The sequence below is a fragment of the Triticum urartu genome, chromosome 4A, assembly GCF_056163025.1.
Source record: "Triticum urartu cultivar PI428250 chromosome 4A, HENAU_Tu73, whole genome shotgun sequence".
Taxonomy (NCBI): Eukaryota; Viridiplantae; Streptophyta; class Magnoliopsida; order Poales; family Poaceae; genus Triticum; species Triticum urartu.
This window is the reverse complement of record NC_141876.1, coordinates 595254316-595271830: the sequence shown is the minus strand read 5'-3', so window position 1 is coordinate 595271830 and position 17515 is coordinate 595254316. Positions and strand designations below refer to the sequence as shown.

The 17515-nt window shown below is 47.5% G+C and overlaps 2 protein-coding genes and 1 pseudogene across 2 annotated transcripts; 1 reads left to right on the top strand and 2 right to left on the bottom strand.

Annotated features, from left to right (window-relative positions):
• Window positions 1–6022: 6022 nt before the first annotated feature.
• LOC147976998 (uncharacterized) lies at window positions 6023–7225 on the bottom strand. Its single transcript, XM_087521055.1, has 2 exons — window positions 7010–7225; window positions 6023–6901 (listed from the first exon to the last, which is right to left on the bottom strand). Exons 1-2 carry the CDS (start codon window positions 7223–7225, stop codon window positions 6023–6025), a joined length of 1095 nt encoding a protein of 364 aa, XP_087377181.1.
• A 235-nt stretch (window positions 7226–7460) lies between these two features.
• On the top strand, window positions 7461–9781 carry LOC125551171 (ATP-dependent zinc metalloprotease FTSH 5, mitochondrial-like; annotated as a pseudogene).
• A 1507-nt stretch (window positions 9782–11288) lies between these two features.
• LOC125553095 (pentatricopeptide repeat-containing protein At3g13880) lies at window positions 11289–16071 on the bottom strand. The gene is made up of 2 exons (XM_048716856.2): window positions 14305–16071; window positions 11289–13592 (listed from the first exon to the last, which is right to left on the bottom strand). The coding sequence occupies exons 1-2, from the start codon at window positions 16062–16064 to the stop codon at window positions 12836–12838; spliced, it is 2517 nt and encodes an 838-aa protein (XP_048572813.1). The 5' UTR covers window positions 16065–16071; the 3' UTR covers window positions 11289–12835.
• Window positions 16072–17515: the final 1444 nt, after the last annotated feature.

The window sequence follows — 17515 nt, the reverse complement described above, 5'->3', positions numbered from 1 at the left end:
AAGTATGTGGGACTATCATTATCAACCTTACATCTTTTGGTATTCACACTATGAATATGTGTAGCATTACGCTTGAGATTCATTAAGAATAAACCATTCACCATCGGAGCATGACCATAAAACATATCTCTCATATAAATAGAACAACCATTATTCTCGGATTTAAATGAGTAGCCATCTCGTATTAAACGAGATCCTGATACAATGTTCATGCTCAAAGCTGGCACTAAATAACAATTATTGAGATTTAAAACTAACCCCGTAGGTAAATGTAGAGGTAGCGTGCCGATGGCGATCACATCGACCTTGGAACCATTCCCGACGCGCATCATCACCTCGTCCTTCGCCAGTCTCCGCTTATTCCGCAGCTCCTGCTTTGAGTTACAAATGTGAGCAACCGCACCGGTATCAAATACCCAGGAGCTACTACAAGTACTGGTAAGGTACACATCAATTACATGTATATCACATATACCTTTTGTGATGCCGGCCTTCTTGTCTGCTAAGTATTTGGGGCAGTTCCGCTAGTGACCACTTCCCTTGCAATAAAAGCACTCAGTCTCAGGCTTGGTTCCATTCTTTGGCTTCTTCCCGGCAGCTTGCTTACCGGGCGCGGCAACTCCCTTGCCGTCCTTCTTGAAGTTATTCTTACCCTTGCCTTTCTTGAACTTAGTGATTTTATTCACCATCAACATTTGATGTTCCTTTTTGACTTCTACCTCTGCTGATTTTAGCATTGCAAATACTTCAGGAATGGTCTTTTCCATCCCCTGCATATTGAAGTTCATCACAAAGCTCTTGTAGCTTGGTGGAAGCGACCGAAGGATTTTGTCAATGACCGCGTCATCCGGGAGATTAACTCCCAGCTGAGTCAAGCGGTTATGCAACCCAGACATTTTGAGTATGTGCTCACTGATAGAACTATTTTCCTCCATCTTACAGCTGAAGAACTTGTCGGAGACTTCATATCTCTCGACCCGGGCATGAGCTTGGAAAACCATTTTCAGCTCTTCGAACATCTCATATGCTCCGTGTCGCTCAAAGGCTTTTGGAGCCCCGGTTCTAAGCTGTAAAGCATGCCGCACTGAACGAGGGAGTAATCATCAGCACGTGTCTGCCAAGCGTTCATAACGTCTTGGTTCTGTGGGACGGGTGCGTCACCTAGCGGTGCTTCTAGGACATAATCTTTCTTGGCAGCTATGAGGATGATCCTCAGGTTCCAGACCCAGTCCGTATAGTTGCTGCCATCGTCTTTCAGCTTGGTTTTCTCTAGGAACGCGTTGAAGTTGAGGACAACGTTGGCCATTTGATCTACAAGACATATTGTAAAGATTTTAGACTAAGTTCATGATAATTAAGTTCATCTAATCAAATTATTCAATGAACTCCCACTCAGATAGACATCCCTCTTGTCATCTAAGTGAAACATGATCCGAGTGAAACGTGAATTGCCAATTTCTATTTACCCTTCATAAGGACCCTGTTCATCGAATCCGATCCAACTAAAGTGGGAGAGACAGACACCCGCCAGCCACCTTATGCAACTAGTGCATGTCAATCGGTGGAACCGGTCTCACGTAAGCGTACGTGTAAGGTTGGTCCGGGCCGCTTCATCCCACGATGCCGCTGAATCAAGATAAGACTAGTAATAGCAAGAAAATTGACAATATCAACGCCCACAACTACTTTGTGTTCTACTCGTGCATAGTAACTACGCATAGACCTAGCTCATGATGCCACTGTTGGGTATCGTAGCAGAAAACAAAATTTTTTCCTACGTTTCACCAAGATCAATCTATGGAGTCAACTAGCAACGAGAGGAGAGTGCATATACATACCCTTGTAGATCGCGAGCGGAAGCATTCAAGAGAACGGGGATGATGGAGTCATACTCGTTGTGATCCAAATCACCGATGACTTAGTGCCGAACGGACGGCACCTCCGCGTTCAACACACGTACGGAGCGGATGACGTCTCCTCCTTCTTGATCCAGCAAGGGGGAAGGAGAGGTTGATGAAGATCCAGCAGCACGACGGCGTGGTGGTGGATGCAGCAGTGATCGCAGCAGGGCTTCGCCGAGCTTCTGCAAGAGGGAGAGGTGTAGCAGGGGAGAGGGAGGCGCCAAGGCTTGAGGTGCGGCTGCCCTCCCTCCCCCCCCCTTTATGTAGGCCCCCTAGGGGGGTGCGCCGGCCCTAGGAGATGGTATCTCCTAGGGGGGCGGCGGCCAAGGGGGTGGAGTACCCCCCAAGGCAAGTGGAGGCGCCCCCTCCCCTAGGGTTCCCAACCCTAGGCGCATGGGGGGGCCAAGGGGGGGCGCACCAGCCCACTATGGGCTGGTTCCCCTCCCCACTTCAGCCCATGGGGCCCTCCGGGATGGGTGGCCTCACCCGGTGGACCCCCGGGACCCATCCGGTGGTCCCGGTACAATACCGGTGACCCCGAAACTTTCCCGATGGCCGAAACTACACTTCCTATATATAATTCTTCACCGCTGGACAATTCCGGAACTCCTCGCGACGTCCAGGATCTCATCCGGGACTCCGAACAACTTTCGGATTACTGCATACTTATATCTATACAACCCTAGCGTCATCGAACCTTAAGTGTGTAGACCCTACGGGTTCGGGAGACAAGCAGACATGACCGAGATGACTCTCTGGTCAATAACCAACAGCGGGATCTGGATACTCATGTTGGCTCCCACATGCTCCTCGATGATCTCATCGGATGAACCACGATGTTGAGGACCTAATCAATCCCGTACTCAATTCCCTTTGTCAATCGGTACGTTACTTGCCCGAGACTCGATCGTCGGTATCCCAATACCTTGTTCAGTCTCATTACCGGCAAGTCACTTTACTCGTACTGTAATGCATGATCCCGTGATCAACCACTTGATCACATTGAGCTCATTATGATGATGCATTACCGAGTGGGCCCAGAGATACCTCTCCGTCATACGGAGTGACAAATCCCAGTCTTGATTCGTGCCAACCCAACAGACACTTTCGGAGATACCTGTAATGTACCTTTATAGTCACCCAGTTATGTTGTGACGTTTGGCACACCCAAGGCACTCCTACGGTATCCGGGAGTTGCACAATCTCATGGTCTAAGGAAATGATACTTGACATCCAGAAAAGCTACAGCAAACGAACTACACGATCTTTGTGCTATGCTTAGGTTTGGGTCTTGTCCATCACATCATTCTCCTAATGATGTGATCCCGTTATCAATGACATCCCCATGTCCATAGCCAGGAAACCATGACTATCTGTTGATCAACGAGCTAGTCAACTAGAGGCTCACTAGGGACACATTGTGGTCTATGTATTCACACATGTATTACGATTTCCGGATAATACAATTATAGCATGAATGATAGACAATTATCATGAACAAGGAAATATAATAATCATTTTATTATTGCCTCTAGGGCATATTTCCAACATAGGTTTCCTTCCATCCAAGGGTGATACATCATTATTCTATTACCATCGTCATGGGATTACTATTTTTATGCCCATTTATGTTGATGATATTATTGTTACAAGTTCATCATCTAAAGCAGTTGAGGCCCTTCTCAAGGACTTGAATAAGGAGTTTGCTCTCAAAGACTTGGTTAGTCTTCATTTCTTTCTCGGGATTGAGGTGAAGATTGTGCCAAATGGTATTGTGCTTTCACAAGGGAAGTATGTGCAAGAAATTCTTCAGGGGATGGGGATGAAAGGTTGCAAACCGTCGTCCACACCATTGTCTACCTCTGAAAAATTGTCTCTTCATGATGGGGAGGTACTTAGCGCAGAGGATGCCACCAGGTATAGGAGCATTGTAGGAGCTTTACAATATTTGACATTGACTCGACCAAATATTTCTTATTCAGTCAATGAAGTTTGTCAGTTCTTACATGCCCCTACTACTGTACATTAGACTACAGTAAAAAGGATCCTCAGGTATCTGCAAGGAACTAAGGATCATGGACTCAGACTTGGCAAATCAGATTCAATGCTTGTAAGTGCTTTTTCAGATGCAGATTGGGCAGGTTGTCCTGATGACAAAAGGTCCACAGGGGGGTTTGCAGTTTTTCTTGGCAGTAACTTGATTTCGTGGAGCTGTTTCTCGATCAAGCACAGAGGCAGAGTATAAGGCTTTAGCTAATGCAACTGCTGAAGTAATATGGGTTCAGAACTTGTTGACAGAATTGGGTATTCATCATCCAAAGGCAGCTTCACTTTGGTGCGATAATCTTGGTGCTACATACCTATCTGCAAATCCTATTTTTCATGCCAGGACAAAGCATATCGAGATCGATTATCATTTTGTCCATGAACGAGTGGCTGGCAAGCTGTTGAATATCAGGTTTATTCCCACTGGTGATCAGGTAGCAGATGGTTTTACCAAGCCACTCACTCTGCGGCAGTTAGAAGCTTTCAGGCACAATCTCAACTTGGATAGTTGTGATTGAGAGGGAGTGTTAAACGTTGTATTCTCTGTATATACACGGTATATGTATAAAGCGTGTATATTACGTTGTAGGCGTGTGTGTGTCTTGCGTGTTGGTTAGGCAGGTAGGATCGATCTCTCCTGATGTTGTAGTTATCCTGTAGATAGATGAGATCGATCCTAACCTCCCGAAACCTCTCTCTGTAACCTCGATGGCCTCTTGCCCTATTTAACACGCACGCGTCCCTGTCTAGGGCATACGCTTAACCCATCGTTTCTCATTGCCATGTCCACAATTACGGCGAGACCATGTATAAACTGATGAATCTTGCTAGACGTAGAATTTTTACACGACAATCGAGCACCGCCACCCATCACGTCCATTGAGTGGAGCAGTATCGTTGGATTGCCTGTAGTATGAAAATCAGATCTTAGACTACAGTGATGAGAGTGATTTCTCAATGAAACTAGATAACGTCCCATGCGTAATGCATTGTTGTGAATATTCATACCAATGAAATTATCGAAAATCTAAAGCTGAGGCCACGGCAGCTCCCAACCTGAAAACCTAAGTTTGGGGAGCCAATTTAACATTTTGATTACTTTGTGGATTATACACTTGACCATCGCGCCAAGTTTGTTGAGCCGTATTCTAATTTTCTCCCACTGTAAAAGATAAGTGGACTTCGTTATGGGAAGCGAAAGGAGAATACACGGCGAGGTCACCTTACAATGCACATTTTTGTGCTGCGGTTAAGTGCAACACAGCCTGCAGCATATGGAACTCTTGGGCGCCGTTGAAAATTAAACTGTCCTTATGGCTCGTCATCAGAGGTCGTGTTTGGACTGCTGACTGCCTCGCGGAACTTGGCTTGCCACATAAGGATGCATGTTGTTTCTGCCATAGTTATCAAGAAAATGTTGATCATCTTTTCATAGGATGCATGGTCGTGCGGATAATTTGGAAACACGGTGCTCCGGTGGGCAAGACTGAGCGAGGTTGTGCCCCGGGATATCCAGTCGCTCAAGGATTGATGGCTGAGTGCAAGGTCGACAATTCAAGGATATAAGAGGAAGTCCCTAAACTCGTTAGTGCATCTGATCGTATGGAGAATTTGGCGTAAGAGAAACGGAAGGGTGTTTGACAATCAATTCACGGGTTTGCAAAGTGTCATCAATCAGATCAAAGCGTGAAGGCTAGGCAGTGGGAGGTGGCAAGCTCAGGACGACTGATTCTTCTTTAGTTGATAGTAGTGTTAATCGTCTTGTTGAGTTTGGGAGTCATATCCTGTTCTGTTTTTCGGACTTGCGGATTGTTGTACTGGTCGTGTTGTATTTCATCTCTATCTCTAATATAATACATGCAGCTCTCCTCGTGATTCGAAAAAAAGTGTGACACACAACACGGCTGCAATAGTAAAAGAAAACTATCTTTCAGCAATTTATAAGACTGCAATATGTCTATAAAATGCACACATCTCTATTATTTGCCTTACATTCCTTCTTTTCTTCTACTCCCATGGATAACTATATGTTCTTACGGACAATTTAATGTGCTAATATCATAAAGTCTAGCCAGCTATATATGTGGAGGGATAATCCACATGCCAGGAAATGCACCACCCTTGTTGAGGTACCCTACCGACCTGATCCTCTTTAAGCCACCCCCGGCGATGTCTCTCTTCATGTCGTCTTCCTTGTAGTACGTCTGGTCACCGATCTGATTTGGGATTGTTAAGAATACCTTGTCACTAGGGACGGCATCATTTGGACCTAAACGACAATGTCGTGAGCAGTAGATGCAATTCCTCTCCACTCCTCCGTGCATGTTTGCTGGCACGTGAACCGCCTTAGAGAATTTGTTTCCCAAAAACAAGGAGCTCCATCCACTTGTACTTGTAGTGTGTGCGTCCGATCCACCGGTGCAGACGTCGATGAGCTTGAACACCTTGAAGAAAGGCTCAAGGTTTGGCAACCACGTGCGAAGGGATGCCATCGCAAGCTCGCCCTGCAGATCGAAGATGTAATCGGCATAATCTATGTGGTAGTCCCATGACGGGTGCGGTAGATCCTTTGCATGGCTTAGCTGATGTTCCGCGATGATCATGGGCGCACCGTCCTCGTTCGCACCAATGTCATATTTGACGAGTGTCCCTCCATCACGTAGGCCATAGAGCTCGCCGTTGCTGAAGGTGATGTCGAGAAGCTGTACACTTGGGCATCCTTGTACCGTCCACCCACGGTCTGTGCAACCGAGTCTGCAGAGCGCGACGCCGCAATTAAGTGTCATGGCGGCGAGGATACAACTGTCTGAGGTTGGCGGCTCGGAGAATACAATTTTGAAGGCGACCACGTGACCATGGCCCTGGCCCTCGCAGACTATCGTCGTCTGTTTCTTGGCAAGCATCCACTCGGCGCCAGAGAAGAGGTTGGCGATCCTGATGGAGGCCAGCGTGAACTAACGGCCCAGCCACCGTCGTACCCGCCGACGAGCCATGTCCCCAGCCCCACGGGCTTGCTCAAGGCCACGACGGTGCCGTCCTCGGGGCAGTGGAGGCGCTTTAACCTGCTGTCGTCGTGCGGCGACAGTAGGCAGTAGCAGCCACGGGAGCGGCCCGACCGGTGGCGCCCCGCGCGCGGCGGCGCGCCACGACCGGCAGACGGCGGCGAAGCATGCCCGGCCGCGCGGGGAGGCTACCATGCCGTAGATGACGATGAGGAGGTCGTCCTGGAACTCCGAGGACCAGCACCGCCGGATCCGGCGCACCGCCGTAGTAGCCATGGCTGCAGCCGTGATTACGCGCTTCGTTTCCTGTTCGTCGTTAGACGCCCGCGGGCTTGCACAGGTCGATAGTCCGTGTCTCCTTTGCCTGCACGGCTGCAGGCCTGCGTGGTAGAGCCGGACTGCACAGATAGACACACGCCACATGATGTGATCGATCGGGCCATATAAATATAGTCTAGAGATTCGCGACAAAGATGAGGCAGCAGAAACCAGGCCGAAAATCGACAGCAACATGGCCTGCCGCCTTGCCCTCTCCAGGGTACGTGTTTCTTCCTTCTCTCCTTGTCTTCTTCATCTCTACCGAGCAAGCATGAATTTCGCCTTGTTCGTCCAATTTCATCAGGCTTTCGTTTCCTTTGATTGATATATGTACCTGATGGCTTACCAATGCTGCCTGAAACCGCACCGCACTGTCCTCCGGCGTTTCTTTCAGAGTGATTTTGGGGCTGGAAGCCATAAGGTTATGTTCTCCTGTCGTCTTGATTTCTGCACGTGTTTCTGTCGCAGGCTGCAAGGCCGGTTTACGGTGCGGCAGCTGCTGTTCCTTCCTCCAGCTCCAGGGTACCTGCTGCAAAAAGCACCATTGGCGTCCGCAGGGTATGGAAACCTACAGAGGAGATACGGAACAGGGCCTGCTCTTCGGAGAGCACAGGGGGTCGTGCAGGACTTCGAAGCCAAGAATCCGACGCAGTCTCCAGCTCTCTCCGACTACGTAAAAGCCCTCGTCACCCTTCAGCTGCACACTGGAGGTTTCTTTCGCTGCCATTCTTCTTTTTGATTGATCCCGCATACCATTTGTTCCACAGCTTGCTTTTTTTTTTTTTGCCCGCAGGTGAGACATCATCATTTGACACGGCGTTCAAAGATCAGTTGATCAAGGAGCTTTGGCCTACCCTGCGGACCATTGCGGCCACCGGCCTTGTGATCTATTACGGCAATGGTCTGGCTGACAGACTGGTTAAGCAGGGCACATTCGACCGATTGGATGACTCGAATGACGTGTCCACGAAACCAACCACGCGATTCAGTCATGTCAAGGGAGTCGACGAAGCCAAGGCTGAGCTTGAGGACATTGTTCAGTACCTGAAAAATCCCAAGGTGGGAGCGACACGTTGCCATCATCAGCTAGCAAAAGCCCCTGCATGCAGGCAGCCTGGCTGGTGTTGTCAATTCAACTTTCCTTCTTTTCTTTCTTGATGTTGATTCTATCATTGCTTGATTTCGCAGTATTTCACGCGCCTTGGTGGCAAGCTTCCAAAGGGCGTTCTGCTTTCTGGCCCACCAGGCACAGGGAAGACCATGTTGGCGAGGGCTGTGGCCGGGGAAGCCGGTGTCCCGTTCTTCGCGTGCAGCGGCAGCGAATTCGACGAAAAGTATGTGGGTGTTGGGGCTCAAAGAGTGAGAGAGCTCTTCAGTGCAGCAAAAAGGCGATCCCCTTGCATAATATTCATCGATGAGATCGACGCCATTGCTGGTAGCTGGAACTCAGACATTGCAGAGTCGCGGAGCCAGACCCTGAACCAGCTGCTTGTTGAGATGGATGGCTTCAAGCAGAATGACGGGATCATTGTTCTCGGGGCGACCAACTTCCCCCAATCGCTGGATAAGGCTGCTACTAGACCTGGGCGTTTTGACCGTCATGTTCAGGTTCCTAGTCCAGATGTCGAGGGTCGACGACAGATCCCCAAGGCTTGTATGGCAAAGGTACAGACTCTGTCCAAAAAGATAAGGTGTCTTCGTAGTTGCAAGACTTTGACCTTTCTCTATGATGCTTCTTTTCAGGTCAAAGCCAAGGGTGTGAATCTGATGACCATTGCGAGGGGGACACCGGGATTCTCAGGTGCAGACCTGACAAATTTGGTGAATGACGCTGCCCTGAAGGCTGCCAAGGATAAGGCAGAAGCTGTTACAATGGATCACATTGAATACGCCAAGGACAAGATCATGATGGGCAGCGAGCGATAATCGGCAGTGTTACCTGATAATTGCAGGAAGATGAGTGCGTACCACGAGGGAGGGAGGGCCCTTGTTGCTATCCACACGGACGGTGCTCACACAATCCACAAGGCTACCATTGTCCCGAGGGGGAACACTCTCGGCATGGTGACGCAGTTGCCGGAGGAAGAAGATGTGTACAAAGTCTCAAGGAAGAAGATGCTGGCCAAATTGGGCATACTCATGGGAGGCAGGGTGGCTGAGGAGCTTATATTTGGAGAGAGCGAGGTGAGCTCTGGCGCCGTGTCTGATCTAAGCGAGGCGACTAAACTGGCAAAAGATATGGTCACCAAGTATGGTATGAGCGAGCTGATCGGCCTTGTTTCCTATGGCAACAACAGTGATGGTGGTGGCGGGAAGAAGGCAGCGACTGCGAGTGGGCATACGATGGCTCTGGCCGATGAGGAGGTGAGAGAATTGCTTGGCAAGGCTTACAAGAACGCGAAGAAGATAGTCACGGCGCACAGCAAGGAGCTTCATGTGCTAGCCAATGCCCTTCTCGAGCATGGAACTCTCACCGGAGACCAGATAAATGAACTTGTATCGTCAACTAATTAAATGAGAAAACAACAGAGATGCAAAACAGTTTTGTCCTAACAAGTTTTTTCTTCTTCTTTTGATCCTTTAGCTGCATGACAACAAATGCAAAGGAGATGTTCTCTGACTTTTTGTTTCAGACAAGTCTGAAGTGTTTTGCACTTTTGCATATTGTGTGTTTGAAACTTTGAATGAATCATAAAAAAACTGCTACTATCACACACACACACACACACACACCCTCCCCTTCGCCCCTTGAGATTTGTATTTCAGAGTTGAATAGGATTTCTGCAACTGAGCATAAGGATAAATAATTGCAATTTCAGTCCTAGCTACATACATTTTCCCAGCTGCAAAAGCCTGTATAAAGATATCATTAGGTGCTTTGCATAAACGTACCATGTGTTTGTAACTATACCTGCTAACCTGTCAGCTTGTGCAAAATAATTCTTGCCGAGTTATTCAGCTTGGTGAGAGCGAGGTGACTGCTGGTGCATTGGCTGATCTAAGCCAGGCGACGCAGCTGGCAATAGACATGGTCACCAGGTATGCTATGAGTGGGTGGGTCGGCCTTGTTTCCTACGACGACGACGATTGTGGTGGCGGCAGGGGTGGATCTAGTGGGGGTGCCATGTGTATTATAGGTGCAAAAAAATAATTACCTACTACTCCCTCCGTTCGGAATTACTTGTCGCAGAAATGGATATATCTAAACATATTTTAGTTCTAGATATATCCATATCCGAGACAACTAATTCCGAACGGAGAGAGTGGCATTTTAGAATAATCTTCTGTGTGTCATAGCTAACCCCCGCGTTCTTTAAAGTCACGGTGGGAAGAGGATGACCATGAGGGGGCAGAAGACTGCACAGGTCGATGAGGAGGTGAATCAGCTATTGGACAAGGCTTACAAGAATGCGGAAACGATTCTCACACCGCACTGTAAGGAGCTTCATGTGCTAGCCAGCGCCCTCCTTGAGCATGAAACTCTCACCGGAGACCAGATTGTTACAAAATGAGCTTCTTGTATTGAACGGGGCCAACAGCCAGTACATACACACAAAAGGGAAATAAGCAAAGAAGCCCCTATACAATATGATAACTACACACACAACACAACCGTGTTCTAACTTCTAACACAGATCACCAAACTAGTATACGGGCAAGTAAACGGTTTTAACAACGGAAATGTTAACGCCCACACATCTGAGTGTTTGCACATCGCCCACATGCCTCCATCACCACTCATTTTGCCACGTATGAATAGATGACATCAGTAGAATTTTTTTTTGATTTTCGGCTTAAAAATGTTATATCTCCTAAATAAAAAAGCGAACTAAAAATCCGTTTTCACCATTAAATCCGTCTCGACGAGATCTTCAAAACTAGACCCCATGTTGATATGTTTCGACGAATTTTTTTTTTGCCAGAAGTTGCCACGATGTTTACACTGCAGTTGCCATAGGGCTTAAACTAAAGTTGCCATGTGGCAATTTTAGTTTGTAGATCATGGCAATTTTATTCAAAACTAGACCCCATGTTGATATGTTTCGACGATTTTTTTTTTGCCAGAAGTTGCCACGATGTTTACACTGCAGTTGCCATAGGGCTTAAACTAAAGTTGCCATGTGGCAATTTTAGTTTGTAGATCATGGCAATTTTAGTATTTTGATGATGGCAACTCCAGTACTTTGACCATGAAAATTATTTTTTGTATGAACCATGGCAATTTTACGTGCATGTATCATGGCAATTTTAGTTTATGGTTCATGGCAAGTCTAGTTTCTTAATTCCCCGTTTTATAAATGTCAAAATTTACATTTAAATGTAGAAGAAAATAGCTGAAACATATCATGGCAACTTCAGTGTAAACATCATGGCAATTCATATGCAATAGACATGGCAACTTTTAATCCAAATTTTTTTTCATCAAAACATATCAACATGGGATCTAGTTTCGAAGATCTCATCGCGAGGGATTTAATGATGAAAACGGATTTTCAATCGGATTTTTCGTTTAAGAGATAAAACATTTTAAAAACTGAAAATCCAAAAAGATTCCTACATGCATGCATGCGATGACGTGGCAATATGTTTACATTAGAGACGCGTGGTGCGTCTCCCTTCCTGCCACACGTATGGCAGTTAGCGCGACCCTTTAACAATTGTCGGCAGAATCAAGAAACACCTCCTTCACCCTAAAAGGTGAGAGGCTAAATAGTTCTGACCTAAGAAGATTATTTTCTTTTTATTATGTATGAATTTTGTTTCTTAAGTCTGAAGAGAATGATGTGTTTTGAATCAGTGAAAACTCCTGCATTTGTATCTAAAACACGAATGTACACCAAGGATTTTATTATTAGAATTTCTGTGATTCAGCACAAGGGTATATAAATGCAATTTCAGCTCAATAGCTATGTAAAAATATCATAAGTTACTTGCATAAACGTAGCATGTGTTTCCAACTATACCTGTAACCTACGTCAGCCTGTGCAAAAAAAATTCCCAGTGAATTAATTCTTTCATCTTGGTGAGAGTGTAGCGCATCATTCGTTTCACAATGAGCTTTTCTCCCCATCAGGAACTTCTCAATATTAACACTTCTACCACAGCTTCTACAGCAGTGTGACTATAGTGTACGTGCTGCAGATGGGCCTCAGATTCGACCATGGCGCAAAAACAGCAGCAGCCGACAGTTCAGGTCAGCACATTTTGCTCACAAAAATGCCCCAAGTATATACGATTAAGCCACAGTGCTAGCTGAGATGTAGGGAAGCAGCTCTGCCTTCACATCTCCAGCAATCCTACGATTTCAGCAGAGATGAACAGCTCGGCACGTGTGACGCCTAATCGCAAAGTGATGCATGGCTGGAGTTGGACATCATCAAGCACAATCGTATGCTACATGTTCACAGCTTCTGTTCAGTGGAATGCCACTGTACCCTTTACTGTAATCCTCTCATTCCTCTGATCCCAACTGCCAGACACCAGTTTCAACCTCAGCTCCAAGAACGGCCAGACTGCTCCGCTGACCCTTCTAAGGTTTGTACTCCCAAGGTTATAAATCGCTTATGTCTACCAGTAGTCTCTGCAAGAGCACGAACCTTGATCAAAATGATGAAAATGAGTCGGATCTCTGACAATTATTCCCCTGTTTTCCCTTGCTGATAGCAACTTCAGTGTTTCATGGCTTTCCCAGGATATCCTCTGGTTCTTCATAATTGTTACAGGAGCAGCAGATGGCAAAGTGGACAGCCCAAGAGCCACACCCAGTAGCTCACCATGTCTGGTGAGTGAGGTCTCGCCATCCTTTCTGCTCTGGAATCCTAATTCCCAAATGTCCGTTCCACCACGCTCGGTCTTCTGTTTCACACCGACCAACAATTCTTCTAATCTGGCATGAACTGCATTATTGTGTGGGCAGGAATTGTTTCCGTCAGTAAAATGGTGGATGGATCCCCCAAACTCGGCCCAACTAATCCCGGCTTCCTTACTCATGCCTCGCTCTCTCATTAGGCCTCTTGTCTTCATAGCCATTGAGATTTTGCCTGCATCCATGTAGAGGTTGTACAGCACCACATATGAAGTAACAGCGAAGGGCTCGAGTTCCATTAATTTCTCTCCGGTTTTTATACCCCTCTCTTTGTCCCCATGGATTCTGCATGCACGCAACAATGCATGCCAAAGTATTGGGTCATTTTCTGACCCAGAACCCATTATGAAATCTTCAGCCTCGGATATCTTACCAACACGGCCAAGGAGGTCAATTATGCAAGCTTTGTGCTTCGTATTTGGGAAACAGCCATAATCTGATAGCATGCTCTCATAGTGCCTGCATTACAAAAAGACAGATACTTGATGAATTGTGAACATTGTTGAGAAATTGGATAGAAGTGCCAGAAATAGAGGAGACTGCCCTATTTCTAACGTTCCTTTATAGCACATTCTTCAATTAGCATCATACACTTTAGTTCTGAGCATACATAATTTTGTTCAGGAAGGGTATGTCAAACTTGAACCCTCCACCTTTTGCATCCGGGCTTGGGACCGGCATTGGCGGTGTTACTTCAAGTCTGGTGATCTTACCAGTCCCTGGACATTGGTAATTAGGAAAGGTATAAATATAGTTCACATGAGAAACTGAACGCAAGCTACATTTCCAGTCTGGAGGGTAGGTATGATATCACAATATAGGTAACCCCTAGGTTTGGCGCAAGTAAATAGCTAATTTAACAAGTCTTTTTGGAGCAAGAATGTGGGGCATTTGGCAAATCGATTTTTGGAGCTACACTTAGCTATGTTGCATTGCACAACACAATTCCCAGACTATCATATCTCCCTTGCTATGGCATATACTTTCTGTGTAGAATGAGTTGAATATTGAACATTTAATGTAAATTAGAAAGGTCCTTCATAAGTTGCTACTAGCATATATAAATATATAATACACATGAGGATACTAAAAATTCATAGGAGGAAGACAAAGCACTTTTTGAAAAACAACAAAACAGTCAGGTCAATCATTACTTTGCAAGAGTATGTACCTGAAACCTTCGTCTGCCAGCCCCTGCTGGCTGCAAGCAATGAGAATGGCAAGAAAAGCAATATCATTTATCACGACACCATAATCCTTCATCTTCTCCAGGAGCATTAGAGCCTTGCCTTCATGGGCATGGACCGCGTAGCTCAAAATCATTGCAGACCATGAGAATATATCCAGACATGTAATCTGCTCGAATGTCTTCTTTGAAGCCTCAACATCACCTATATTCCTATACATAGAAATCTGAGAATTGCCGCACACAGTGAACTGACCGAGTCCAGATTTGACCGTATAACAATGTATCTGCTTACAGGTTGCTGGTAGACTCAGAGCAGCACAGGCATTCATCACACTCGATAAGGTGAACTGGTCTGGCTCTTTTCCAACAGAAAGAAACTCTAGGAACAGGCCTAGCGCCTTCTCAAAATTCTCATCATGCGCGAATGCTGTAATCATGGATGTCCATGTGACGACATCTTGCCTGGGAGTCATCTGGAAGCATCTCAGGCTGTCACTTACTGACCGTGCTTGGGAGTACAAGTTGATCAGCGCATTTGCTATGAACTCATCGTCCTGAAACCCATTGAATATAACATGAGCGTGTATCAGCCTCCCACAGTGCAGCGCATTGGTCAAATTGCAGACTTCGAGCACACTCTTAAAAGTAAACCTGGACGGTTTTACACTCATCCGGAGCAAGTCTGAGAAAAGCCTGACAGCTTCGATTCTAACCTCAGGGCAAGGGTCATTACCTAAGCGAGCAAAGCCCGCGATCATGGCACCGTAAACCACCGCATTCTGATTCGGGATGCAGTCAAACACCTTGATCGCCTCCTCAAGTCCACCGTTCTTGGCATACATGTCCACCATGGCACTCCCGACGAACATATCCAAGTCCAAACCAACCTTAACCACGCAGCCGTGCAGCATCCTCCGGACATCCTCGGAGCCCTGGAGCTCGGAGCAAGCCTTGAGGATCCCACCCAAGGCAAAGCTATCCAGCTTCACCCCTGACCGGTGCATCCAGACGAGCACGTGCACAGCCACCTCCGGCCATCCCATGCGCACGTACGCCGACAGCAGCAGATTCCACGACGCCTCGTCCCGCTCCTCAGCCCGGTCGAACACCAGCCTCACCTCGTCAATCAACCCGTACTTGGAGTACATGTCGATGATGGAGTTGGTCAGGAAAACGTCCTGCGCAAGCCCGCTCACCACGGCCAGCCCGTGCGCCGCCCGGCCGTGCCTCCAGTCCCCGGCCCTGCCGCACGCCGCCAGCACCGCGGCGTAGGTGAACCTGTCCGCCCGGACGCCGCCGCCCCGCGCGTCCCGGAAGGCGGCGAGCGCGAGGCGCGCGCCGGACCCGCCCTGGCTGGAGTAGCCCGCGATGAGGGTGTTCCAGGACACGGCGTCCCGGCGCGGCATTCCGTCGAACAGGAGGCGGGCGTGGCGCATGTCGCCGCCGCGGCAGTAGGAGGCGAGGAGGTTGTTGCGGAGGAACAGGCCCGGATGGAAGCCGGCGCGGAGCATGTGGGAGTGGGTCAGCCTGGCCAGCGGCAGCGACCGCCCCCTCGACGCGGCCCGGAGGAGGCCCGCGTAGGCCGACGGGTCGAGGGGAGGGGCGCGGCGGCGAGGTGGTGGCGGAGCCTCCGGGGGAGGGCCGCGCCGGCGAGGAGGCGGCGGCGTTTGGGATGGGGGCGGGGGCGGGGGCGGCTGCTGCCGGAGAAGACGGTGGCTGGGTCTCCGGTGCGGGAGCAGCATCGGTCGTCGGAACGACCGAACGGACGAGGTTTAAGCGAGGTTTATTAATTTCTCTTTTTTTATTTATTCTTTGCTTGGATATCACACTTGGAGTACGAAGGATGTGGATGTGAACGAAGTTCCATGTGACGCTGACAGATGGGCCCACGTCTCACTCACTCGAGACACATTTTATTAACAGCCTCCAAATTACTGTGGAATCACACCACGGTTAAAACGATTTACATTAAGCTCCGTCCGATCGTCAAAAAAGAAAATAAGCTACTACCTCCGTCCTAGTCTATTCGTTCTTTTCGTATTTTATGCTAAAATTTAACCATAGTTTTACTGACAGCATGTTAATACATGTCATTAAAAAAATATCAGGACGGAGGTAGTACTAGCTTACTTATGTGACACATGGCAACTTTTGTTTATTTTTCTAACGGTCAATTTCAAAGCACTATTCTACCAAAACACGGCATTTTTGAATTTTGTTACATTAATATGCATCTCTATGATTTTCAATACATGTGGCATTTAAAAAAACCATTGAAATATATTTTTAACACGGCAAATTCAGAAATTTAATTTTGGTTACTTCAGAGAAAAAAATTGAACATGCAAAGTTTGTGTGAACATAACCTTTTTCCGTATTTTTCTATGCTTTCTATCTTTTATCATTTTTTTTTGGTTTTGGACATTTTTTTTGTGCAACACTAGGCTAATGGGCTGTACCTGGCCTTCTTTCAGCTTGGGCCAACTAGGTTTGTACAGGATAAGCTAGGAGAAATAGCGACAACGAATATGATGGCTAAAACGGGAACTGTTTGCTCGGAATTGGGTTGTAGCCCCGAACGGAGCAATGCTGGACTCACACGCAGTTTACGGGGGATTGACGACGTGGTTAGAGCTGATTGGCTGAGATTTGGTCAAGTGAGGCGAGCCCACCGGTGAAAATTGAGGGGGTGGGGGGGACTCCATTTGTTTCTTTTCGTGTGTGTAGTATTATTTCCCCGAACGATTCGTTCGGTCTGCGAGCTCTCAGACTGAAAGTCAGGTGAATATAGCTGCTGCAACAGTTTGGCGAGAGTATGATGTAAAATTTATGGGAGTTTCAGTGATCGAGTTCAGAGGTATAACTGATCCGGCGATGTTGGAGGCGCTTGCTGTCCGGGTGGCACTAGCCTCGCCGAGGATTTGAACCAACAAAGGAAAAGGACCGGATTTGCTATTTTACAGTCGACTGTTATTCAATTCGCCAACATTCAAATTGCTGGCCGTCCGCTGTTGCGTGGAGATTCGTGCTTGGTTGTCTGGTTTTCAGGCTTGTTTTTTCTGTCGGGTCCGTTTTTTTGTCCCAGCCCGTTACCGCTCCGCCCCCTCCCCCTCTTTCAGGTTTTGTCCGCGGCACTGTAGATAAGGGAGAGAGGAGATAGCGAGGCAGATAGAGGAACATGCGCTTGGGCAGT